Source organism: Oratosquilla oratoria, chromosome 18 (assembly GCF_046742065.1).
Source record: "Oratosquilla oratoria isolate Oo_2021 chromosome 18, ASM4674206v1, whole genome shotgun sequence".
Classification (NCBI taxonomy): Eukaryota; Metazoa; Arthropoda; class Malacostraca; order Stomatopoda; family Squillidae; genus Oratosquilla; species Oratosquilla oratoria.
The window spans coordinates 25853853-25881494 of record NC_134794.1 but is presented as its reverse complement, the minus strand read 5'-3'; the positions used below and the strand labels follow the sequence as shown (position 1 = coordinate 25881494).

The 27642-nt window shown below is 44.3% G+C and overlaps 1 protein-coding gene across 1 annotated transcript; it reads right to left on the bottom strand.

Moving 5' to 3' along the window:
* Nucleotides 1-536: 536 nt before the first annotated feature.
* On the bottom strand, nt 537-22773 carry LOC143034904 (carbohydrate sulfotransferase 11-like). The gene is made up of 8 exons (XM_076201247.1): nt 22644-22773; nt 15780-16019; nt 6484-6627; nt 5964-6082; nt 4544-4657; nt 3719-3955; nt 3266-3362; nt 537-1005 (listed from the first exon to the last, which is right to left on the bottom strand). Exons 1-8 carry the CDS (start codon nt 22707-22709, stop codon nt 907-909), a joined length of 1116 nt encoding a protein of 371 aa, XP_076057362.1. The 5' UTR covers nt 22710-22773; the 3' UTR covers nt 537-906.
* Between the last annotated feature and the right edge of the window lie 4869 nt (nt 22774-27642).

The window sequence follows — 27642 nt, the reverse complement described above, 5'->3', positions numbered from 1 at the left end:
TGATCCTAGCGGTTGAGTTTTGTCTCTTGTCTTGATCTCATTATTTGAATTTTGTCTGTAGGCTGTCATCGTACACTCTGAATTTAATATTCAACCTACTCCAGTATTTGAATTTCACATATCTGTCATCATACACATGATATTTTTGTCCAATACAATTTTCTGGCTTTTATTATCATTGTGTGGAGAAGGGTCGTGAATATCCCTGGAAGTCATTATAGAGCTTGTGAACAAAAGAAATTTGGGGAACGCTGATATAGCGGTATATCTTATAGTTCCTTCTGCTGAACTAAAGGTTCCATTTGAAAGATAAATCCAAAGTATTTCCTTTTATTTTTTATCGATTTATCTATTTCAGTTATCTATTCATTCATTTATCTATTTCATTTGTCTATGTATTTATTCATTCGTTTATTTATGAGTTCAGCTATCCTAACTTCTTGCCATGCTTCTTTCTCTTCGCTGCAAAGTTATTGTTCATTTTAAACAAAAGTGACGAACACTCCGAATAAGATTTGAGTCATGAGATCCTGCAAGCGAAGATAGCATTCCTGAAGACAGCATGTAGCTCATGCCTTGGGCTGAAAAGAATTTTTTTTTTTCGGGACAAAATTTGTAAAGATGTCATCATAGTGAGGATATTAAGACAAATCCGAGTCTCACGTTTGGTAGGTGAAATAACACCACATTTTTTTTTTTTTTTTATTTCATTTAAATTCATTGCTTTTCTGTTGCTTGTATATTCTCCATTTTTTCATTCAAAATTATTGCGCTTCTATTGTTACTATACTCGTATTATCCATTCTTTTCTGAATATCATTATTATCTAAATTCACTGCACTTTTTATCGGTAGTCCATTTCAGCTGTTTCCGCGGGACCTTGAAATGAACTACCGTTTCCATCTTTCACTTCCCCGCCAAGTACTTGTCGACGCTGTAGCCAAAGAGTTCGAAGTCCGGGCGAAACCTTTCGTACAGGGCCAATGTTAGATTACGAGGCAGCGCCTGCAAAGAGAAGAGTATTAGAAATGTGCAGGCGAAAGACATAAAATGCTTTCAATTCTAATGTCGATGTTTGGGGAACTCTTGATTCAAATCTTCAAGGAGATTTCTTTCAGCTCAGGGAAGCTCTTAGGTGAGAATTGGATTATAGCTGTTTCGACTGGATTATTATCTATAAACCATTCACAAGAAATGTGTCAAATTTGATCAATTTAATATATATATATATATTTTTTTTACAAATGTCAAGGGAGGAGTGGGGGTGGAGGTAGAATGTAGATTGAGAGAAGCGAGTAAATGCCTTGGTGGATTGAAAAGTGTAATGAGAAACAGACATCTGGGAATGGATGCTAAGAGGAGGTTATATGAAGGAGTGATTGTGCCAACAGCATCGTATGGAGCAGAAACATGGAACATGAGAGAGGAAGAGAGAAGGAGTTTGAATGTGTTTGAGATGAAATGTCTGAGAAGTATGATAGGGGTTAGTAGGCTAGATAGAGTGAGAAATGAGGAGGTGAGGAGGAGAACAGGGGTGGAAAGAGAACTGGGAGATAGAGTTGATGAAAGAGTATTAGGATGGTTTGGACACATGGAAAGAATGAGTGAAGAAAGATTAGTAAAAGAAGTATGGAAGGCAGAGGTGGAAGGAGTGAATATGAGGGGGCGTCCTAGGATGAGATGGATGGGGTGAAAGGAGTATTACAAAAGAGAGGAATGTCTGTGAAGGAAGGACGGAAGAGGACAGAAGATAGGGGTGAATGGAGAGGGGTTGTGTATAGATGATGCTGTGATGCATGAGGGGGAGTGGGTGGGGGATGTGGGGTGAGGAAGTACTTATGAGAAAAAAATTGACGCAGTCCAAAGGGATTTCTCCCCGTCTTCTTTTCTGCATGGGGGGACGGAGAGGGGGGGTCGCTGAATTTATGAAGCGGCCTTGCTGTGGATATGCTGTGTCTGGCGACACTACTTCTGACCCAGGGCAGTGGACAGGATGCAGGGATGACCCATTATCCAGGAGGTACCAAGATAAGAGGGAGGGAGGGGGGTGGAGGGGAGTGGAATATATGGGAAATGGAATGGGTGGGAGTGTTTTCTATGCCTTTTTCTTTCTTGGCTAACCCCCCCCCCCCGTGTAGGGGGAAAAAGCCTTTGGTATATGTATGTATGTACAAACGTCAGAGCATATGGAAAATAAATTCCAACGCAAAAAATGGGCTAAATCTCAGAAAAACGATCAATATATTAATAAGTGGAAATAGAGGAGAAGGAACTTGGAGTGTTGGTCATGAACAACTTATCCCCGAAAGATACAGATTGTTGGCGAATATATACACATCTTTTCACTACACAGATAAAGAAATGATAAAGAACATCATATTAACTGATCCGTCCTACATAAGAATATGCAGCGGTGGCATGATCTCTGCACAAGGTCAAGAGAATACAAAGAGCAGCGACCAAATAGGTCCCCAGTCTTGCACAAAAAATGTGAGAAGCTAATAGCACTCGCTCGACCTACCCTAATTAAAACAAAGAAAAGAAACATCGCGAATGAAGCAAATTGACGAAGATGTCTTGATTTAGGAGACGAGGACGCCACGCCATCATAGGAATAAAGTGAAAGTACCATATGTTTGACGGATATCAAGGAATGCAATGCCTAGAAGTGAGTGTCGTGAAATTAAGTGGAGGATCACGAAGACGGTGGAAGAGATGAGTTAGAGGAAGCCGAGGATAATCACAGAGGAAATGGGAGATGCCCAGGAGTAACATGTACACTCAACATTGTGTATATATTTCTCAATATGAAGCCAATGTTCGCATGTCTACTGAAACTGATTCCGTGAGACGTGACGTTATGTCGCTGCAAAGGAGATCCTACATCAGCGCGCTTTTATTGAACCACTTCACTGTGTTAGATAGGGTGGGTTTGGGGTTCTTTGACTGGATAAATCCGACTGGGGACAGCCAGAACATGTGTAAAATCCACCCATAACACTGAAAAGTTCAAGTACAACTACAGTAATTATCGTGGTGTAGAGGGTCGGAGCTTAAAAAAGCACCTACACAAGCCGGACACACTTAATTGTATACACAGTGTGTCCAAGAGATCGTTAAAAGACAGGCTACGTAGCTTACCCCATGTGACTAACCGATCTTGATATTATAGCTGATTTTAGTCCCAGCAGTGCTTGATCAATTGAAGCAGTTTCCACCAATGTGAGATATTATAGACATTAGTGTCGATCATAGCTGATCCTACCTTGAAAAAGGCGAGGGCCTCTTCTTCTGATGACACCTTGGACTTGTTGATTGGAACAGGATCCGATACGTTAAGTCCAAAGCGATGAATTACGTACCTGGGGGATCAGAATCCATATCAGGAGTATCTATAGTTTATGAGATGGGAACTAAAATATATCATTAACGGACAAAAACAATGGAAGGCCACTATCTCCTTATTGCAGAATCATCATGCGATTTGATATAAATAACTGGAACGGTGAGTCTTGTAATAGATGTATAAATAACCAAAGAACCGGGTAGAATATCAGTCCAGAATATTTCAAGGGCAACTGCACGATATGAAAAATCAAAACATATCTCTGCCTCCAAGCATTGTGAATGCTCGTTTTTGCATTTATGAGATGCTGTTACAAATATCACAGTCAAATATCGTAAATACAAGAAACAAAGAACCAAGGCACATACTCACCTCATGTCATCGTAAACGCTTTCTGTCTTTGCGATGATGGCATAGTCGATGTCACATACGCCGCAGTTGGCATAGTACGGACGCCAGTGGACGTTCGTAAAGTGTTTCGTCTTTTCCCTGACGTCATTTTCTGCCGAAGTCATACGGACAATGAATTCCACGAACATTTCGAAAGGAACTTCTTTCTCGAAAGGGTCTCTCTTTAAGTGAAGAGCATTCTTCATCTTACGTATCACCCTTTAAAAAAAATCAAAGAAATGCAAGTTTGTTGCGTTTATACACACGCTTACTCGTAAAAAGAGAATTTATATGAGCCAAAGTAAAATCAAAAGCGAATTCAAAAATATGTATGATAGAAGAAAGGAGACAGTGCTCCACAAATATAACTACTTTCTTGTATATTACAATTATGTAGATACTTACACACATCACATTATATGGGTTTTATCCTCTAGAAAATTATACATATTTGTTTGTGACTATTTGCAAGAAATATTACTCTTTCTTAGAATGCTTGTGAGAATATTGGTCACAACGTTGTTAGATTTCTAAGTACTCTTTTTTTTTCAAGTCCCGCTCAACCAAGGTGGCGCTCTGCAGGATAGCTTGGAATTGATACCCTTGGTCATACCCTTGGTTCAACTCGCTACTTAGCCCACTTCCTTATCTGGTTACGACATTAGTGCACAGTTACTGAAAACCTAAGGCTTGTATGTTGTGCTGTTTGCCACGTGGCAGTCTGGTGCTATTCCCTCTGACTGGATATTGTTTGGTTCTCCTATCTAGAAGGAGAAATGGGACCGGTAAGACTACTGCAACAATTACCTTTTCGCGATCCTGGACCCTATCTTATCCTTGTAGGCTGACACGATCCGGGCGAAGGGGTCCCGGACGGTTATGAGTTTGGTATAGGATTCCATAAGTTCCCGGGCTTTTTCACTGTTGACAAACACAAATTGGCCCTAGAAATGCTTTGCTAAGATCAATATTGTAAATAATTTCCTTCCACAACAAGGTAATAAGGTCATCAAACAATTTCGTACACACGTGATCTCTCCACAGACTTTATGGCAAAGATATTCAGTGTCAGACACGACTTCAAAGCCTTGAAAGAGTCTAAGTTTCCCATCCATACAGCAAGACAGGGATCAAAAGTCCACTGTAGACACAAACCTCCGTCCTCCTACACAACAATCTACAACACTATGGGCCTGGTCGATACTATCTATGAATCCTTTGGCCACACTGACCTCCAAGTTTGAACCTGCGAATACATATTTTTCAGTACCAAGACAGGTAAACCTTTCCCAACATTCTACATTCTAATGACAGACAGGAACTTGTCGTTCTGTTTTGTTGAAAGAAATCCAAACGCCTGTATTTTACTCTTAATCTAGGAGGTCTTAATTCCTATTGGCTCCTCCTGATTCTACAATTTGAGTGTCAGTACTAATACAATACATCCCCTACCTCTGCAAGGAATGCATCGTCATCTACAAGGTATCATTGATCCAGGTATTGCCAATACAACTCTTCATCCACCAGTGTCCATCGTTCTGTTCATTACCTAATTCATTCCGGTATTGCGCGGAAGCGAAGGAAGCTGGGCAAATCCCCGACCCAGCTTCAGTGGCTTCACCGTTCGAGTACATTGCAAAGGACGGTAATTTTCTTAGGAACTTCTAGCAGCCTCAGGATCATTCAGAACGTTTATCAACGGAGTCAAATGATTTCTTTGAATTAACGAAGCTGTGGATAACCACCATTGTGACTAGGTCACCTATTCCATGGAGGCGTCCTAAGTGACCTCCCTTCCTGCACTGTAAAGTCCTCTGGACTCCACCCTAAACAAAAAAAGCCTTTCCTGGGGTCTCATACTAATTAAATTCTACATTCATAATTCAGTTCTCTCTAAAAAGAGAATGAGATAGATATAAAAACCCTTTGACACGAGGCGTTTTATATCCATGTATTCTTTCTGTCTCTTCCTTTCTCTGATAAGGACGCTGGGTGTAACATATGATTACGACTTACTTTTAGCTCAACCAGTTCAATGTTGTGGTGAAAGTTTATTGTTCTTTAGATTAATCTACTTATGCCGAATATTCGGCGAGGTGTGTAGAAGCGACGGAGGTGTGAATATGTAATAATAGCCACCTACAAAGCAACACCCACCCCAATTATCAAACTGCTATTGATAACGAAACTTAGTCCTCTCCCTTTCCAGGAAATTAAGAAAACGTACCTCTTGGGAGGGTAGGGAGGGATGAGAGTATCCCCCGCTATGGCATGAAGTTTCCGGTTTGTGCTGATGTCAGGATACTTAATGCTCAGCAGGGTTTTTGACCATGTAGTTGTGCCAACCTGAATTTCATAATGCATCAATTCTATTTCAACTAGACATTCAATATACATCACTACCTTGAACTGATTCGTCCCTGTTATCCAAAGAAAAATACTCTGGTCTGCCTGACTCTACACTTCTGCGTTTACATCCTATGCCTAAGTTTTCCACTGGCTCAATTAGAAAAAAAAGTGTTTGAAGCAGACTCGCTATAATGTTACTACAGTAAATCTCTTCCATTCGTTTACCACTCTATTGGTGAACCAGTTCATCTCATTTTATGTTATTTTATTTATTTATTTGTTTATCTATTTATTTATTTGTTTTTGTTTGCTTATTTATTTATTTATCAATTTATTTATCGATTTAGTTGACTGTTTATCTATTTACTTATCTACGGTATGAATATGTAGTAATTCACCTTTGCATTGAAGCAGATGATGAGCTTTCTGGGATTGAGCCATCGAAGACGATGCAAAGGAAGGTTTTCGTACTGACCGAAGCGCAGAGTCTCGCCGTAGGCCGCGCAGGCCTTCTGCAGATGAGAGCGGCGTCGTTCGTACTCCTGCAAGGACAAGAGGAAGGGCATGAGCGAGAAAAGAGAGACCTCTTTCTCCTCCTCCTCCTCTTCCCACACCCGAGAGTCAACCCCTTCAACAGCCGATTGGATACATACGAGGAACGCGAATACCCTGGGCCCTAAAGAAGATCTTCACCGACCAAGACGCCCTACAGGGTGAGGAACACGTCCACCTTCAGAGGCATCGCGTTCCCTGCTGTCCTCGTCGGGAGGGACGAAATCCACGGAGTCACGTCACGTCAAGTGGTCGTGTTTCTTGAAAAAGGTTTAGAGCCTTGGTGACGGGAATGGCTGGGAGGATATTTGATGAGCCCGCCCGCGGGATAGAGCTTCCCCTCATGTAATCTTTCTACTGACGTAAAAACCTATCTCAATTAACCTGCCCTCTACCCTACCTCTCTTTCTCTCTCGCCCGTCCACCCTTTCTCTCTCCATCTCCCTCATCAAGAAATAAGATTTGATATTATTTGGGAAGAGGTAAAAAGTACAAATAACGTCCAAGTACCAGACTTCAGGAGAGCAAACTTTGACAATATAAAAACCTATTTGAAATTGAATATGAAATGTCATGCGGACGTTTCGGACATTGTCGAGTCTCGGTGCGTGACCGGGGGTCAGGTCATGACCAGGGGTCGGGTCACGGAGGGTAATATGCATACCTTGGGTCAGGTCATTTGGGGGCGAGGGCTCAACAGACAGGTCAGCGATTTGGATGAAATGTATAGCAATCTAACTGATTTAATTATTAATGCACAAAATACATTTATCCCCCTGAAGTCAATACGGAAAAATAGTAATACTCCCAAATGGATGACGGATACATTGAAACATGAGATCGGAATGGAAAGAGGACTTTACGTAAAAATAAAAAACGGGGAAACACACCTTAGATCAAGATGTAACGAAATGGCAAAACTGGTTAAAAAGAATACACGTACAGCGAAACGTAATTATGATTATGAAATTAAGGTTGCTAGTCAAGCTAGTGAGGAACCCGGCGAACTTTCCGAGCTCCTGATTGGCCAGTTTAGTTTGAGCGTGGTCGTCTTTGCTAACTACGCTTGCCAACTATGCTTGCCAACTACATAGGCCTAGCTCGAGTCGTATGCCGACCGGTCTCCGGCGAGTTTTCCGAGCTCCTAATTGGCCGGTTTGCCTTGAGCACGGACGTCCTTGCTGACTACGCTTGCCATCTATGAGTAGTATATAAGCCTAGCTCGAGAGGCCCTACAAGGCATCCGCGAACTGTCGACACCTGGAATGGCGGTCTATTACACGGATGGCTCCGTAGACCCCAACAGGCCTCGTAGTGCGGGGGCTGCTTTCGTGACGGATGATTTGACCTTTGGCAGGAGAGTATCCGATCACGCGTCCACTCTCCAAGCTGAGGCCATAGCGATCCAAGGAGCGTTAGAGCATGCCCTAATTACTCGAGCTGGTCCTGTGGTGATCCACACGGATTCAGTCTCTGCTAAGCAGCTTAGATACAACACAGCCCAGCGACAATGTACGCCTACTGACCTCCATCCTAGCACTCCTGCTGAAGCTGCATCAGCAAGGCTGGAGTGTTACGCTCAACTGAGTGCCAAGCCACGTAGGTGTCCCAGGTAACGAGCTAGCCGATGCCGCAGCTGAAGCGGCGCGCCAAAGACCCGAAATCGATGTTGTCGTCCCTCTCAGCAGAAATCAGTTGCGCCTACGCACCAGGGCTCTTAATCAGGTACAACGGTTCCTTCAGCACAGACTGGAGGCAGAGGTGTCAGAGAGGGCGAGGTGGTACAGGGCAGTCACATACTATGAGCCCCTTGTACTTCCTCGCTCCACACCTAGAAAAGTGGAAACTCTGCTCTTCCGTCTGCGACTGGAGGACCGTTGTTTCTGGGAAATCAAGAGAAATTCGACACCTGCAGAAAGAAGATGTCACCACTGTAGCCACCCTGAAGCCACCCTCAGGCACTACCTCCAGCATTGTCCTGCAACTGCTTTTCTGAGGAGAGGGCCTCCGACAACATCTGAGGGTCGTGTGCGTCGCCTATGCCGCCACTTAAGCGATTACGAACTGCGTCGGCTGGTGGAGTGTCAGCCCCCCTATAAATCTATATTTATATATACATGCAATTCACTGTACAACACCACTTGTAACACCAACACTGATACATCTGAAGGGTGCATTCACCGAGATGTGGATACGTATTTTACATGCGTATGCACATCTTGTGAATGTATGAGTGTTTGTGGTTGGGCCCACACACACTCATAAGTCAAATCACCCTCCAAACGGGCTCGCATCAAAAGCCCGTGGGAGCTTCACTCCCGAATTTTACAGAACAGAAAAAACAGATGTGTGACGGCAGAGATAAGATAGATTCCATGGAGAGAACACCCACGCTGGATCGCCTCACCATTGAAGATACGACTTTTGCGTTGTCGTTCACCCTAGTTTCTAGCTCTGTTTGACGTGCCAAACCTCATCAATTGAATCGAAAGTACTGCTACCCGAGTTAATTCCCCCTTCTCGTGGAATCTCGCTCTGGCAGGATCATGTCCTACATGACTCTCTTAGTACGATCGGCATAGCCCGTGTGGTCTTTAAACTTGCCTTTACGACAAGAGAGGGGAACCCTTCGTGAAGAATAGCCCGGTCTCGCTCGTCTAGGCGCACTCGGGCCTTGTATTTGTTGATTGTTGCGAGATAGACAGGTTTCGTGCGTTAAGCGACATAGTACCGACGCGCTCGTGAGCGCCCGCCCCCCTCCCCCCTAGATTTACGTTTGTTTGTTTGTTTGTTTGTTTTTTCACATAACCGTACCGAGACAACGTTTAGCGTTATCAGTACCGCCATGGCGGATACAAAGGATTACAAAGGTCGGATGCGGAAAAAAATCATAATAATAATAAAATAATAATGATAAAAAAACTATAATAATGTATGCATTAAACAAAATACATAAATAAATGCATAGGTATAGCTGAATAACAAACAAACAAACAGGTAAACAGTAAATAATAATAAATTGACATATAACTAATAATAAATGAAAATCAAACAGACAAATGATAACAAAGCAAAAACAAATAATATGAAATCAATTATAATCATTACAGCATCTTGCTTAGGTGTTTATCTAAATGAGTCTTAAAGCTTCGAACTGAACTACATTGCACTACCTGTGCAGGAAGTTTATTCCATTCATTAACTACACGGTTGGCAAAGTTGTTTCTACCTACTTCCAAATTGAATCTATTTCCGGATAGATTGAGACCATTGTTTCTTGTCTGATTCTCATTCAATGTGAAAATTTTGTCACTTTTGATGTTGTCAATTCCCTTTAAAATCTTAAAGACCTGTATCAAGTCACCTCTGAGTCTACGCTTTTTTTAGGGAAAAAAGATTCATGTTTTAGTCGATTTTCGTATGATTTATTTTTGATATTTGGAATCAGTTTTGTGGCTCGCCGTTGTACTTTTTCCAGTCTGTCAATGTCTTTAATGAGATTCGGTGACCATGACTGGTGTACCAAAAAGACGGCGCTGCGCCTCAGGATCAGAGCCTCCATCTGATGATGAAATTGCTGTGGCGGTGGTCCCTCCTCGTAACAAGGGTGGCAAGGTTCCCACGTTCAAGGTCGTATCCTCGGCAGGATACGACACAGCTTTTGAGGGGGTAAGAGCTTTGGAGAAAGGCCCCCTCCACGGCAAACTTGTATCCCTCCGGCCCCTTGGCGATGGTAACTTGCTACTGTTACCAAGCAGCTACCAACTCGTTGAGGAGCTGGAGGTAATTATATCATTGGATGGCAAGCCTCTGACCCTGGAGCGACTTAATCCCGAGGACAAGCGGCACAGACTTGTGCTATACGATTACCCGACCTCATACATGTCTGAAGCTATTGAAAACCACAGTCAGGTAATTGGAGCCATGAGAATGCGCCGCTGGGATAAGAAGCCCACACGCCAGGTCTTGATCACCATTAAAGGTGAACAATTTAATAGAATTGACCTGGGGATGTATGGCAGCTATGATGTACGAACGTACATCCCTGATCCTCTCCGTTGCTTCAAGTGTCAACGTTATGGTCATCACCAGGCGCGGTGCACTGCTAAGCAACCTAAATGCGGCATTTGCAGCATGTCTCATGCCACCGAGACTTGTCTTAACAAGTTTAAGGCTGGCACGGAGACTGTTGCCGAGTACCCCAATTGTGGCAAGAAGCACCACGCCTGGAATACTTCTTGTTCAGTGCGTAAAGCTCAGGCCATTGCCTGTAAGGAGAGGACAGAGAAGCAACAGGACTTCATAACTGCTCCCCGGTACATTCGTATGGGGCAGCAGGAAACACTCTCCCACCGTATCACAGCCACCTACACCTAGTGCTCCTGATCTGAACAATCAGGAACACTTTCCCGCACTTTAAACAGATACTACACCTACACCTACTCGAAAACAGCCAGCTCCCAAAAAAGCCTCCACGCCCAAACCCAAGCCCACGCCCACCTCCAACACCAACCCCACGAGCACTGGAACGGCAGCCTCCTCCACCTCAATATCCGTCTGATGTCATCCCCCCCTGCGAGAAGATGATAGTCTGATTGTGACCAGTGTCGTCGCTAGGATCACAAGTACCCTAAGGGAAAGTGATGAAGAAAAGACACTAGATATGGTGAATAAGGCTCATGAATGTGCTCAACCTCTTAAAAAAGAAGAGAAACCCCTCCAAAAATCCTAGACGAAAGGAGAGGACTCCCTCACCCTCCACCTCTTCATCTTCCACCTCCTCCTCCTCCCCTGCCTCCTGTTCCACCTCTACCTCCTCCTCCTTCCCATCTACTTCCCCCAAACCAGCCACACCCACTTTTACCATTGGCAAAGTGACACCCACAGCTTCATTGAAGACGAGGAAAGCGCTTGCTGCTAAGTCCTAACGTCAATGTGCTCTGATGATGAGGAAAATGTTTCCACTGTTCAAAAGTCGCAACCCATCTTGTCTTCTGACCGGGGAGGACAAGATAAGGACGTAATGGAACTCGACAGGGAAGAAAATCGCCCTGTTCAATAGTCACTTAAGGTTGCAACAGTGGAACATAAACGGGTTCCGCAGTAAAAGCTCGTATCTCCTTGCGCTTGTGCAAGAGTATGATTACGATATCATACTTCTCCAAGAGACATTGGTGAGCGATGAGGTGCGATTTCCGGGATATCGCATCTTCACCCTCCCTCGCATACCCACTACTAGGGGGTGCATGATCTTAGTCAAATCATCTATCCCCTGTAGTGAAATCATGGACCCTGTATCATGTGGAGATGGTGTAGATGTTCTTGCGGTTCGATTCCATTGAGCCCACGAAACGTACACCATCTATAACATATACAGGGGCCATAGTGCGGAACTGGACCTTGGAGAGGTGTGTGCTCTTGCAGCGGACAGGCTCCTCATCATAGGAGGGGACTTTAACGCCCACCATACAATGATGATGTCGCCCCAAAGGCCCACTGTCGCTGGGCGCCACTTAAATTACGTGTTAGATGAATGCCCTGACAGTTGTTGAATGATGGTAATCCAACGCACTTGCAAGGTGGACGACTTGATCTGACCTTAGCGACGGCCACTCTCCTCCCTAGGGTAACCTGAGAGGTACATCCTAGTGTCACCAGTGATCACTTCGGTGTCTCTGTGCACATACGGGATGCACCACCCATACCGGCTGTATTACCTGTTCACAAGTGGAAGACTGCTCTGGCAAACTGGCCGGCCTTTGAGAGATCTGTTGAAGGATGGGCAGCTTCTTACGTTCCACCACAGGACGTGGAAACGTTAGAAGCTGACCTTTCTGCAGCCATTCAGGTGGCTGCCAACAGAGCCATCCCAAAGACTCGCCAGTCCCCCAGGGAACATAAGAACAATTGGTACTATACCCCCGAGGTGAGAGAGGCCAACCATCGGGTGAACATGTTTAGGCGTGTTTTCCGACGGCGCCGAACTCAGACCAATTTGGCTAACTTGCGCGCTGCAGTTCGTGACGCACATGTCACGGCTGCAGATGCCAGAAGAGCAAAGTTTCTTGAATGGTGTGAGGGCTTTAACGCTCACACCTCCCTAGCAGAACTGTGGTCCATGCTCCGTAGAGCAACTGGCAGGACTCAACCGCGACGCACTCATCATGCCCCTGATACTGAGGCGCAGCGACTGGTGCAAGAACTTGCCTCTCGCTCCAGCAGCACCTCACTCCCGCAGTGTGTTCAAGACACACTGCAGGACCTACAAGGTCGGTCGGGTGATACTTTACGCTTCAAGAGCTACTGGTCACACACAAGACCATCTCAGACACGGCACCTGGAGAGGACCTCGTCACCTATTCCATGCTGACCCACCTTGGGCCAGCGGGTGATGAGGTACTTCTAAGAGTGATTAACGCGTCTTGGAAGACTGGCAAGCTACCAACAGCCTGGAAGACGGCAATCATAACGCCAATTCCAAAGCCAAAGGAACCTGGTGCCTATCGCCCCATCAGCCTGACAAGCTCCATGGGGAAGACAGCGGAGAGGATGGTGCTAAACAGGCTGCTGTGGAGACTGAGCCCAATGCATGAGCATATACATACTTATTGCAAGGGCACTGGCACAGCAAACAGTATAGCAACACTCCTCAATGCTGTCAGTGGCACACCGTCCATCGTGGTCTTTTTGGATTTGGAAAAGGCGTTTGAGCTGGTGATATTAGACACCCTTGCTCCCAAGAGTGGGGCTTAGGATCCTCCCCCCCCGGAGGATCCTAAGCCCCACTCTGTTCAATGTGCTCGTCTCCAACATTCTGGAATTACCTCTACCCAATGGGTGCAAGGTTATCTCATGCAGATGACCTTGCGTTTATAATTACTGGAAGGCGGCGGTGCTTCAGCAGGGCCCAGCGCTGCATAAGTGTCGTAGCGACAGAATGTTGCAGGTTAGGGTTAAAGATCTCCCCTACCAAATCGAAAGCCATGGCGTTAGGACTCTGGAGTGAGGGGGAGCATCTCACCATCCAGGGCCTTAGGCTGGACTGGGTCCACCAGTTTCAGTACCTGGGGGTCTGGATTGATGGGAAGCTCATCTCTCAGAAGGAACTAGCCTATCTCAGGGAGAGGCTGAAGGCGAGAACCACAGTCATAAAAGCAATGACGGGAAAGGCACTTGGTGCCACGCACCAGGTCCTTCACACATTCTATGTGCAAGCAGTCCGCAGTTTGGTGGACTACGCTGCCCCAGCTCTCATAACTGTGGCGACTGCCAAGCTTGAAGACTTGGAGCCTTGCCAAAATGCCGCAGCAAGGACTATCCTAGGAGCTCAACCTTGGACCAAGCTCCAAGATGGAGGATTCATTGCCTTCATTAGCATCACGGGTAAGAAGGCTGGAGGTTGACTTTATTGCCAAGATAGTCCAGAGCCCCAAGATAACTGAGCTGAGTCAGAGCCTTGTGATAGCTCTGGGACGGGTGGATAATATTATCCACAGTGGTACCTGGCTATCTCAAGCGGCTAGACTCCTGGACTCCTTCAAGCTCACCAGTGCTCTCCTTGAGAGGGGTAGGGACTCTGTTCACCCAGAGTTCAAGTCCCCACCTCCATGGCTGTCGATACCTGCAACCTTCGTTGGCACTAAGCTTCCCAGTAAGAAGAAGTTATGTGACCGGGAAAGAGTACGAGCGCAGGCTCTACAAGGCATCCGCGCACTGTCGACACCTGGAATGGCGGTCTATTACACGGATGGCTCCGTGGACCCCAACAGGCCTCGTAGTGCTGGGGCTGCTTTTGTGACTGATGGTTTGACCTTTGGCAGGAGAGTATCTGATCATGCGTCCACTCTCCAAGCTGAGGCCATAGCGGTTCAAGGAGCGTTAGAGCATGCTCTAATATCTAGAACTGGTCCTGTAGTGATCCACACGGACTCACTCTCTGCTAGGCAGCTTAGATACAACACAGCCCAGCGACAATGTACGCCTACTGACCTCCATCCTAGCACTCCTGCTGAAGCTACATCAGCAAGGCTGGAGTGTTACGCTCGACCGGGTGCCGAGCCATGTAGGCGTCCCAGGAAACGAGCTAGCCGATGCCGCAGCTGAAGCGGCGCGCCAAAGAATCGATGTTGTCGTCCCTCTTAGCAGAAATCAGTTGCGCATACGCACCAGGGCTCTCAACCAGGTACAACGGTTCCTTCAGCACAGACTGGAGGCAGAGGTATCAGAAAGGGCGAGGTGGTACAGGGTAGTCACAGACTACGAGCCCCTTGTACTTCCTGGCTCCACACCTAGAAAGGTGGAAACTCTGCTATTCCGTCTGTGGCTGGAGGCCCGTTGTTTCTGGCAGATCAAAAGAAATCCAACACCTGAAGAAAGAAGATGCCACCATTGCAGCCACCCTGAAGCCACCCTTAAGCATTACCTCCATCATTACCCCTCCGCAACTGCTTTTCTGAGGAGAGGGTCTCCGACAACATCCGAGGGTCTTGTGCGCCGCCTATGCAGCCACCTTAGCGAATATGAACTGTGTCGGCTGGTGGAGTGTCAGCCCCACCCCCCCTTTTAAATATTTATCATGTTCAATTTTTCTGATTACATGCACTATTATTGTTAGGAAAGGGTGCATTCATCGGGATGTGCATACATATATCACATATGTATGTACATCTCGTGGTTGTATGAGTGTGTGGCAAACCACACACACTCATATACAGAATCACCCTCCACTCGGACTCATCTTAAAAGCCCGTGGGAATCTTTTTCCCGAATTTATTATTAGAATGTGTGACGGCCAGTCTGGTTTTAACCAGCGGCGCGTCACCACACTAGCGCCACATTTTGTAATCCGCCGATCCCTGCTGCGCGAGGGAGTGCTAAAAAGTTTACAACTACGACAAGAGACAAATCATCCGAAAGCCGCCTTAGAAACATGAAAATTGAAAAAAAAAAGTCTACAGAGGCATGTGTCACAGACTTAAAAACTTAAAAGGAATTAATGCAATCTAGGACGACTCGATGTTTTAGAAATGCACAGACTGATGCAGGAAGTCAATGGGCATGCTACTTCTGACATGTTTTGAAGAACAAAAAAATAATGGAGAGACAGAAAAAGAAAGGCAGATCACTGTACTGTCTACTGTACCTTTTCTCTGGTTTTCATAAACGTTTCAATATCATCGCTGTCCTGTTTGGCCTCCTCCGTGTCAAGTGAATTGCCCTGAATTATTTGATAACGTCCCGCCTCCTTTTCTTCCTCCTCCTGCTCCTTCCCGCCAAAATTCAAATGGTTCTGAAGTAATCCGCTGCTGGCGTTGGCGATTGTTCGATATCCCTCCGCCACTGCCACTCCTGGTGCTGACAAATGCCGAAGCACAGGTGTCGTCTGGAAAAGTAAGAGCACAAGCCAGTGTATTCTTCATCCGAGAGAAACATCCTGTGCAGCGAAAGGCCTGAATGTCAGTAGTAAAATGTTTCGATAATTCTGCGAATTTACTCGACTTTCATTAAGATTCCCTAACACCAAGTGTTCGAATCATTCAGGTTTGTGGAGTACAGTATATGATTTGATGATTATACAGTCACTTTGAGTATCATCTTCATGTGTGACGACATATGATTTAGATTCTCCCGCTCCCCCCACCCCATCCCCGGGCTCCTAACCCAGGGCACAGCGGGGAGTGAATTCGGCTCACTTTTTGTAGATATACACACACTTCCCACAAACAAAATCACGGTCACATGTTTTTTCTTCGACTAAAATTCACTTCCTCTCTTTCTCTCGTACTACAATTCATTTCATTTTACCTCTCACTAAAAAAAATCATATTCCTATATTTTGGTTGATATAGATACAAGCCACGATGTTCAAGTGTCCTGCCCGTGCCTCCTGAGCCACGACACAAGTCATTGAAAAATAAAAGATAAATGAAAAAGAAGAAGAAAAATAAAAAGCACAAAAAACAAACACAAAACAACAAAACAAAACAAAACTACAAAACAAAAACAACAACAAATAAAACACAAAACAAATAGATGAATAAAAAAAAAGAAAAAAAAAAAAATCCGCGCGAGCGAATGGTCTCTTCGAGGTAGTCCAGTCAATTTTATAATTGACTTAAGCCGACTGAAATGGGCCGAATGTTTCCCTCCCCTCGCTACACCTTTTACTTCTACACAGACAACTCTGCTACATTTATAAAAGATCCCAAGGAAATAGGGCCAGTGGAAAATTTTTACTAAAATTGATGAACACAATGACAGTCTTACAAACATTATTAGATTACATATTTGCATGCCGCATTTAATTTATAATTATTATTTCAGCTATTCATTGTTTCACGCGGGAAGTGAGAAATGAACTCACTTTTATTAACATTCATCTGACATAACTTTCATTTTACAGCCTCTCATTTCAGTTTATCTCTCAGGCTATCACTAAAAACTTTACATCTTTCAGTATCTCTACGAATAGGTCTTTTATCGGCTGAAAGAAAACTGCACAGCGAAGCTATAGCGATAATCCCATACCACACTCCTGGTCATATGGCCATTTCCCGAAGGTTGAGTGTGGTTTGAATTTTCCGCCAAAATCATCGGAAATTTAAAATTCCCGGTTCTGTGCAGGCATGCGCATTGTCGACCCCACCTCCCCCTCCCTACCCCCTCCCTTCTTAGCCGGCTCGCTTGAGTCTTCATTTCTAGCGCGGAAACGGGACAGCGGTTCACCCGCTGCCGGCCTTGGGGGCCGGTGAGCCCGTTTCCTGCTTGTTAATCGACTGATAGTTTCAACGCTTTCTGCATGGTTGCCGGTTTGTCCCATTCTTCGACTACCCTATTAGTGATCCTGTTGTTGCCTTCTTAAATCTTTGTGCTCCGGTTTGTGCCCTTTGCTGCGAGTCTGGTGGTGCGGAGGGGGGGCTTCTGGTCTCGGCGGCCCCATACCTCCTACGATCAATGGTCCTCTAGCGCCTCACGGCTTGCATCGTCAGGCCCTAGGCGTAGACTTTGGTTTTATACGATCGCAATCCGTCCCCGTCTCCGAGTCGTCCCTAGTATACAACCCGGGTCCTCTCGGAGGACAAGGGGACGTGTCTTATGGTACGGAGGGTGGCGCCCCCCAGGGTCATCAGGCCTCTCGGCAGCCCCATACCTCCGACCATCAATGGTCCTCTAGCGCCTCACGGCTTGCATCGTCAGGCCCTAGGCGTAGACTTTGACCTTTTCCACTCGTAATCCGTTCCCCATACGTCTTCGGGTCGTCCGTAGTAAGAACCCAGGCCTCTCGGAGGACAGGGGGACGTGTCTTATGGAACGGAGGGGGGCGCCCCCCAGGGTCATCAGGCCTCTCGGCAGCCCCATACCTCCGACCATCAATGGTCCTCTAACGCCTCGTGGCTTGCATCGTCAGGCCCTAGGCGTAGACTTTGACCTTTTCCACTCGTAATCCGTTCCCCATACGTCTTCGAGTCGTCCGTGGTAAGAACCCGGGCCTCTCGGAGGACAGGGGGACGTGTCTTATGATACGGAGGGTGGCGCCCCGAGGGTCATCAGGCCTCGGCAGCCCCATACCTCCGACCATCAATGGTCTTCTAACGCCTCACGGCTTGCTTCGTCAGACCCTAGGCGTAGACTTTGACCTCTTCCGTCGTCCGACGTCTCCGGGTCGTCCGTGGGTGGGCGGCCCGGGGACTCTTGGGGGACGGGGGTGGGGGTGGGGACGTGTCGGGTGGTGCGGAGGGTGGCGGGCCTCCTCGGCGGCCCCCGTGCCCCCGACCGTCGTGGCCCTCTAGCACTTTTCGGTTTGCCTTTTCGGGCGGGTCCGTGAGCCCACCTTCCTCCCGGAGCCGCTCACGTAGACCCAACAGGAAGTCCCGCTCGAGAAAGAGTTCTATCTCTCCCAAGAGGCCTAGGACGCTCAGCTCGTCCACACCCTCCACATCCCGGTCACGGCACCACCCTCCTTCCGGGTTTCTTAAGCCGATAAAAACAATTTAAGCGGCACGAGCCGCGACAAAGAATTTTACCATGTTAAAATCAATTTCAACGCTCACTGTGACTCAGGTCGAAATGAACAAGACTTTTCCTATTCAACTTAAGCTAATCTACAGTCATGATGGTCGAGAATTTTACCATGTTAAAATTGATTTTAACGCTCACTGTGACTCAGGTCGAAATGGACATGACTTTTCCTATTCAACTTAAGCTAATCTATGGTCATGATGGTCAAGAATTTTACCATGTTAAAACTAATTTCAACGTCCATTGTGACTCAGGTCGACATGAACATGATTTTTCCTATTCAACTTAATTTAATCTACAGTCATGATGGTCGAGAATTTTATCATGTTAAAATTAATTTCGACGCTCACTGTGACTCAGGTCGAAATAAACATAACTTTTCCTATTCAACTTAATTTAATCTACAGTCATGATGGTCGAGAATTTTACCATGTTAAAATTTATTTCAACGCTCACTGTGACTCAGTGATGTCACGGTATGATAAGATGACGTCATTATGTGATAAAATGACGTCACCATGTAGTCCTATGACGTCAGTTTGTGTCCCTGTGACGTCACGAGGCGATCCTATGACGCCATGATTAAATCCGGTGACGTTACAGTATAATCACATGATGTCACTAGGTATTAAAGATATGGAAGTCAGCTTGTGGGTGATGAGACGTCACAAACTGCCATAGCACACTATTGGATGAGGACGCTCGCCATGGGCTTCGAGGACTTCCCGCGGGAAGACTTGGGGTGAGTTGGATACATACCGAGGGTCCGGGCCCGTCTTAGCGGGAGACGCTCAGGGAACGTCTTCACCCAGGACGAAGCCTCTTGACTAACGCCCACGGACGAGGTCGCTCGGAAACGAACTCGGCCTCGCATACTCCCTTTCGGACTTTCGCTTACCCCGAGGATCTTCACGAAACTAGTGAGAGTGGTAGGCGTACGCTGGACGGAAGCAAGCGTCTCCACACTCATATACCTAGACGGCTAATTGATGCATTTGCCCACCGGGGAGGGTGCATCGGCCGACATCTCGGTGGCTCTAAGTGTGTTGGCGGACGTGGAGTTCGGGGTGGACTGGGACGGGTCTGCCCTCGATCCCACACAGAGACTTTATTGGCTCGGGATTGAGTGGGACACAGTCAACTCTCTTCGGGTCCTTCGGTGGCGGGGGGGGGGGGTGCCTCAACTTTGAGACCCCGGCCCTTCCACTGAGCCGCTTGGGGCGCCGACGGCTGGTACGGGAGGTCGACAGAAGCATACTGCTTCTCCCGCGTGACCTGCCCGGGCCGATACCCTCAGCACTCCATAGCTTGTTGCGTCCCTGGCCTCGGTCGGGGACCCTACGCCGGTCGCTCTATCCAGGTTTCAGGAGACCTACGTGGTGTGGCAACTACGCCCACAAGTGTTCGAGTCGCTCTCCCTCCGCTACGGCACCCCAGAGGTGGACTTGTTTGCCTCTCCAAACACGACCCAGCTCCCCCTCTACCTCACCTGCATCCAAAGGACACGCACAGGAGGCCCAGACGCCTTCACGGAGGACTGGAACAGCTGGAAGTACGTATTCATTTTCCTCCTCCAGCGATACCGGTCCTCCTGAAGGTGATGCAGACCCTCAGGTCATTCAAGGGTCAGGTCCTCCTGATAACTCCCTACTGGCCAACCCAGCCGTGGTTCGGGGAGCTAATGAGATGGGGCCCTTCTCCCCTTCTACTGGGGTCAGCCTGCCTAGCCAACAGCCTTACCTCGCCTCTCCAAGCGTCACTCCAACTTGATACTTGGAGTTTCTACGGGGAGCTCTCAGCCAACTCTTCTCTACAGAGGCAGCAGACAAGATGCTCAGAGCTCACCTTCCGTCCTCAGTGCGGCAGTGTGGGTCCTGCTGACGGAGATTCCGGAACTGCCTTCGGAGACACGCGATGGTGACTATCTCCGCCAGCACGGTTCTGGACTTCCTGACTTGGCTGGCTGACCCCACCAACAGGGCACCGGCGACTATCTTGCCTCATTATACAGCCCTCACTGATCCGCTACGCTTTGGCATGAACATCCGAGTGCCACAGAGGGCGCGAACCCTCCTAATGAAGGGGATCAGCGCCTCGAGAGAGCCGAGACATCAACCGGTCCTGGACTGGTCCTTGCATCGGGTTCTGCAGTACCTGGCGTTCGAAAGGGCCATTATGGAGGAAGAACACTTCCCTCAACGTGTCGTCTTTCTGCTCGCCTTGACTACGGACTACAGGGCTTCACAGCTGGCGGCAATCACCCGCCACCCGTCCTTCTCCAAACTGGAGGAGGACAGCTCGGCCCTAACCCTCTCTCCATCACCAACCTTCCTGGCCAGGAACGGCCGAGCGGACGACATGATTGGCCCTCTCAGAATACAATCCTTCCGGGAGGGAGGACGCCCACATCCGCTGCGCTCGGTCCGTGCGTTCGAAGACTACTTGGAGCAAACGGAAGAGATTTCTGAGGATCATCTCTTCTACAACTCGAAATTTAGGATTCCCCTAACCCCGAGGTCCCGGGCGCACCTGTTTTCCCGCTTTTTGGAGAGAGCCGACCCGAGCCATGCCCCGCACGCCCACAGCATCAGGGACTTCGTGGCATCGCTGGCATTTCTCCGCACCCACTCTGTGGAGCGGGACCTAGGGGCTGGACATCGACGACTCCCTTGGGGACACGGTGTCTCTACCACTCGGTCGCCCCTGTCCCATGTGTCGCCATGGAAACGGCTCCACCCCTCTCATCTCATGAAAAAAAGGGGGTGGAGGGGGCAAAGGGCGATCGAGGAGTGGGGAGGGGCCAGGAACCGCTGAACAGGATACGAATTTCGTATAATTTACGCATTGTGTGAACAGTGCAATGTTGTGCATGTCACATTCTTCGGTGTGGGTACTTGACGTTTCTTTTCTCCCCTCTACCGAGTGATAAAATGAATAAGTCTCCCATAGGAAAGACACACGTAATAACGGTTTGAATTAGGCTTCACCTCTCCTCCCACCTGTCCTCTTCCCATGTATAGCTTCGCTGTGCAGGTTTCTTTCAGCCGATAATATTTCTTTGTCGCGGCTCGTGCCGCTTAAATTGTTTTTATCGGCTTAAGAAACCTGCACAGATTTAGGGTCCCTCCCTCCTCCCACAGGAAGCCTTCATTTCTCATTGAAGTGACGACTCAAGCGAGCCGGCTAAGGAGGGAGGGTGTAGGGAGGGGGAGGTGGGGTCGACAATGCGCATGCCTGCACAGTACCGGGAATTTTAAATTTCCGATGATTTTGGCGGAAAATTCAAACCACACTCAACCTTCGGGAAATGGCCATATGACCAGGAGTGTGGTATGGGATTATCGCTATAGCTTCGCTGTGCAGGTTTCTTAAGCCGATAAAAACAATTTAAGCGGCACGAGCTGCGACAAAGTAATATTATAGTCCCGACTTTCGTTGGTTACTATCAACGTCACATCTTTAGACTCCCTTTGCTTCCCGAGCCACGATAGATAAATGAATGAATGAATGAAAAAAAAAAAAAAAAAAAAAAAAAAAAAAAAAATATATATATATATATATATATATATATATATATATATATATATTATATATATATATATATATATATATATTATATATATAAATGAAGAAAAGAATAAGTAAATGAATAATAATAAACAAATAGATATATAAATTAATAAATAAATAACTTCTAAAAACGCGCTCGTTGTCAAGAGCCACAAATACGTACCCTTTCATTTTGAAACAGACCTTCCTTCCCTTCCTGCGAAAATCAATACTGCGGAAGAGGAGGAGTCTTATGTTTCTTACCTTTATTAGATCAATTAACCAGTAACTAACTCCCCTGTGGGTAAGGACAACATACAACGCTCCTCATTACGCTGCCGGTCAACCTTGCACCATGTTTTCTCTCAGCCACAACGCCCGAGCTTGTTTCGATTTTTTTTTTTTTCTACAAGTATACTGCCTTCGGATGAGTGCCTACCTGGCTGGAGAAGAGAATGCAGGCCAGAAGAGACGAAATCAGTAACACGAAAATTCTGAAGAACATCTTGACCACGAAGCCCTGCGATGCTCACTGCGTTGTCAGGAACCTGGTACAGGGCAATGCTCTGTACTGCGTTTGTCAGTACTTACGAGGGAATGGCCCGTTTTATACTGCCTCTGATGCCAGTTATACTAATAGTTTTGCGCAGGGATAAGGTCTGAAGAAAACTGCATACAGTGCTGTAATCCAAAGGCCAGCATACAGATATGGAATGCAGTACAAATTGTACAATGTCGACTTGGTCGACACGAGAAAGAAATAGGTGCGTAGCTTTGAGGACACGAAATACGTTTATACAGAAGGAACAGTTTGTTGCCGACTGCTCATCGGAACGGATTAAATGACCAATTACCATGAAGGTAGAAACATCTGTCCTCGTTCTTGACGCTTGGCTAGCTTGTCATGTGCGAAACTAAGTTTTAACCAGCGCCATTTTAAGTTTACATTGGGCCCTACTCCAACCACAATTTTGGACCCCTTCCCCTTTAAACAAATTATACAAGATCTAAACAATTTTGTTTTATTGAAACATCAGAATGCATTAATGATACAATATACATACTTGTACATATTATTCTCATCCTTGTCAGAACTTTTACACCTCAGTAGTTGACTAACAACGTTAAATGCAATATATATAATTTAACTTACTCCGGCAGCTTCACTGGTCTACGAGGGTTCTGCATAACATACTTGTATTTTTGTGTGGGTACTTCCTCCCATATTGCGTTGTGTATATTAATGTGGGAGAGGAAGGGCCTAATCAAACAAATTTAAAGTACAATCTAACTAATAATTAACAATCTGTTACTCATACCAACAACAATAATACCAAAACAATTATACATATATTCACACATTCTACACCTTATATCTATATAAATTGAACATATTGGCTGCTCCTACTGGATACAAAACAATGTATATACAATTATTACTAAAATCTTTATGACAAAATTTACTTTTCTGTGAAAATTTGTAAATACTTAAATACTTATATAAACTATTAAGGGAGAATATGTTATAAGCTATCGCTTTTGCTCACTTCTTTTCAACAAATTAATGTTTATATGTATGTATATATGTGGATCTTCACCATGCAAATGTAATGTGTAATATCTTGTTGAATAAACTTAAATAAAAAAAAAAAGGAATAAAAAAAATCTGGCAGCGAGTTCAGATTCCGATGTCACTCGACAACATAAGGCAGCAGAATCTCACCAGTGGGGACATATCTATCTATCTATCTATCTATATATATATATATATATAATATATATATATATATATATATATATATATATATATGTATGTATTATATATATATATATGTATTATTTATATATATATGTATTATTTATCATATATATATATTATATGTATATGTATTATTTATTTTTTATTTATGTATTATTTATTTATATTTATGTATTATTTATTTATATTTATGTATTATTTATTTATATTTATGTATTATTTATTTATATTTATGTATTATTTATTTATATTTATGTATTATTTATTTATATTTATATATTATTATTTATATATATGTATTATTTATATATATATATGTATTATCTATATATATATATATATATGTATTATTTATATATATATATATGTATTATATATATATATATGTATTTATATATATATATGTATTATATATATATATATGTATTATATATTATATATATGTATTATTATATATATAATTACAGTATTATATTAATATATATATATTATTATTTAATATTTTTATATTATTTCTATATTTTTATTAAATAGTTCTTTTTTTTATATCTTCCATATATAATGTTTATTTTTTTTTTGTTCTTTATAATATTTTATATTTATTAATTTCTTTATATATTTTTTTTTTTATATCTTGTTTTATTACCTTAATATTGTATTACATTCTTTGTTTTTCTTTATATCTCTTTTTATTATAATCAGATAATATTATTATTGTTTTAATTTTTTATATATTATTTTTTATATCACTAGATTAGTAACTTTATAAATACAATCCACATGGACGAAAGAAAGAGTTGCGTCAATTTTCTTCTGTGTCTGGTATGTGTGGTGTGTGGTGTGTGTGTGTGTGTGTGTGTGTGTCTGTGTGTGTGTGTGTGTTGTGTGTGTGTGTGTGTTGATTGTATTTATATATTTTATATTATATATATATTTTTATTAATATAATTTATTAGTATTATTTTATTTCAATTTTTTTTTTATTTTTTTTTATGTATATATTTTTTTTTTTATTATATTTTTTTTTTTTTAAATATATTTTATTTTTTTTATATTTTTTTTTTTTTTTTATAAATTTATGTTCATTTTTTTTCATAATATATTATATATATTATTATTATTTTTTTTAATTTTTTATTATTTTTTATTTTATATATTATTTATTTTTATATATCTATATATTATATTTTGTATTATTATTATTATTTATTATATTTTTTATATTTTTTCTTTAAAATTATTATAAATATATATATAAATATTTAAAATATTTTATTTATAATTTTTTTTAATAATTTTATTTTTTTTATTAGTTTTTTTTTTTTTATTTTTTTTAATTATATTTTTTATTTTTTTACTTTTATTATATATATTTAATATTTTTTTATTTTTTTTGTTTTGAGGTATATGGTGGGATGAGGAAACAAAGAAGGCTGTAGAAGAAAGAAGCGAGCATTCACAGATTGGTTACAAAAGAGGACAGGGGAGTCATATGAGATCAAAGAAAAGAAAAGAGAAGTAAAGCAAAAGGTAAAGGAGGCAAAGAAGGAAATGTGAAATGGGTAGGAGTATGACAGAAAATTTTGAAAGTAATAAAAAATGTTTTGGAAAGAAATTAAGAGAGGAAGAGGAGGCGAATCAAGTAGGGAAGAAAAGTAAAAGGTACAGATGGAAAGTTGATAATGGAAGAGATGGCAGTGAGGGAAGATGGGCAGAATATTTTAGGGAGTTGCTGAATGTGAAGGAGGATAGGGAAGGAAAGATAGCTGCAGTGGGAAATGCGAAGAAAATGAGAGTGATGAGTGAGGAGAATGGGGAGAAATAAGGAAGGATGAGGTGAAGGCAGCTGTAAAGATGATGAAAGCAGGTAAGGCACCTGGTCTGGATGGATGTCATGCAGAATGTCTGAAAAAGGGAGGTGCAGTGATGGTGGACTGGTTGGTGAGGTTATTTAATGTTTGCTGGAGAGAGGGTAGAGTACCGGAGGACTGGAGTAGTGCCTGTATAGTTCCTCTTTACAAGGGAAAAGGGGACAAGTGTGAATGTAGTAATTTCAGAGGGATTAGCCTGTTGAGTGTAGTAGGGAAGGCTTATGGGAGGATCTTAATTGAGAGGATTAGGAGAGGAACAGAGGGAGTAATTGGTGAGGAACAGTGTGGATTTAGGACGGGTAGAGGTTGTGTAGATCAGATCTTTGTGGTAAGACAGATATGTGAGAAAGCTATAGGAAAGGGGAAGGATGTTTTTTGGGCTTTCATGGATCTGGAAAAGGCTTATGATAGGGTAGACAGAAAGGCACTGTGGGAGGTTATGCAGATTTATGGGATAGGAGGAAAGCTTTTGGGAGCTGTCAAGAGTTTTTATGAGAGTAGTAGAGCATGTGTTAGGATTAGAAATGGAGAGAGTGAGTGGTTTGAAGTAAAGGTGGGACTTCGTCAAGGATGCGTTATGTCGCCCTGGCTGTTCAACTTATACATGGATGGGGTGGTGCGAGAGGTGAATGCTAGGGTAGTGAGTCAGGGATTGGAGATGGTTAAAGAAAATGGAGAAAAGTGGGAGGTGAGCCAGCTGTTGTTTGCGGACGACACTGCGCTTGTGGCAGGGTCAGAGGAGGGATTGAGGAAGCTGGTGGCAGAGTTTGGGAAGGTGTGTGAAAGAAGGAAGTTGAAGATAAATGTGGGTAAAAGTAAGGTGATGAGATGTACAAGGGGTGAAAGTGGCAGTAGACTGGAAGTGAACATTAAGGGAGAGCGACTGGAGGAAGTGGATAGTTTTAGATACTTGGGTGCAAGTGTAGCAGGAAAAGGTGGAGTGAAGGTGGAGGTAGAATGTAGATTGAGAGAAGCGAGTAAATGCCTTGGTGGTTTAAAGAGTGTAATGAGGAATAGACATTTGGGAATGGATGCGAAGAGGAGACTGTATGAAGGAGTGATTGTGCCAACAGCACTGTATGGGCAGAAACGTGGAACATAAGAGAAGAAGAGAGAAGGAGTTTGAATGTGTTTGAGATGAGGTGTCTGAGAAGTATGGTGGGGGTTACTAGGCTAGATAGAGTGAGAAATGAGGAGGTGAGGAGGAGAACAGGGGTGAAAAAGGATTTGGGAGATAGGGTTGATGAAAGAATATTAGGATGGTTTGGACACATGGAAAGAATGAGTGAAGAAAGACTAGTAAAAGAGGTATGGAAGGCAGATGTGGAGGGAGTGAACATGAGGGGACGTCCTAGGATGAGGTGGATGGATGGGGTGAAGGGGGCTTTGGGGAAGAGGGGAATGTCTGTTGAGGAAGGAAGGGAGAGGACGGAAGACAGAGGTGAGTGGAGAATGGTTGTATATGGATGATGTTGTGACTGCATGAGGAGGAATGGGCGGGGTGGGGGTGGGGGGGTAGTATGTGTGAGTAAATTTTGACGCAGCCCGAAGGGATTTCTCCCCGTCCTCGCCTTATATGCAAAGGGGGACGGAGAGGGGGGGTCGCCGATTAAATGAAGCGGCCTTGCTGTGGATGTACTGTGTCTTGCGACACTGCTTCTGACCCAGGGCGGTGGGCAGGGTGCAGGGATGACCCGTCATCCAGGAGGTGCTCAGATGAGAGGAAGGGTGGGAGGGGTGTGGATGTATTTAGGGATGAAATGGTGGGAGTGTTTTTTGTGCCCTTTCCCTTTTGTGCTACCTCCCTT

Excerpts from the sequence above, each read along its gene's own strand:
- LOC143034904 (XM_076201247.1), bottom strand. The coding sequence starts at position 22,709 with ATGTTCTTCAGAATTTTCGTGTTACTGATTTCGTCTCTTCTGGCCTGC. Across the intron at positions 16,020-22,643 it reads GCATTCTCTTCTCCAGCCAG|ACGACACCTGTGCTTCGGCA; the intron begins GTAGGCACTCAT and ends TTACTTTTCCAG. Across the intron at positions 3,956-4,543 it reads GGGTCCAGGATCGCGAAAAG|GGTGATACGTAAGATGAAGA; the intron begins GTAATTGTTGCA and ends TTTTTTTTAAAG.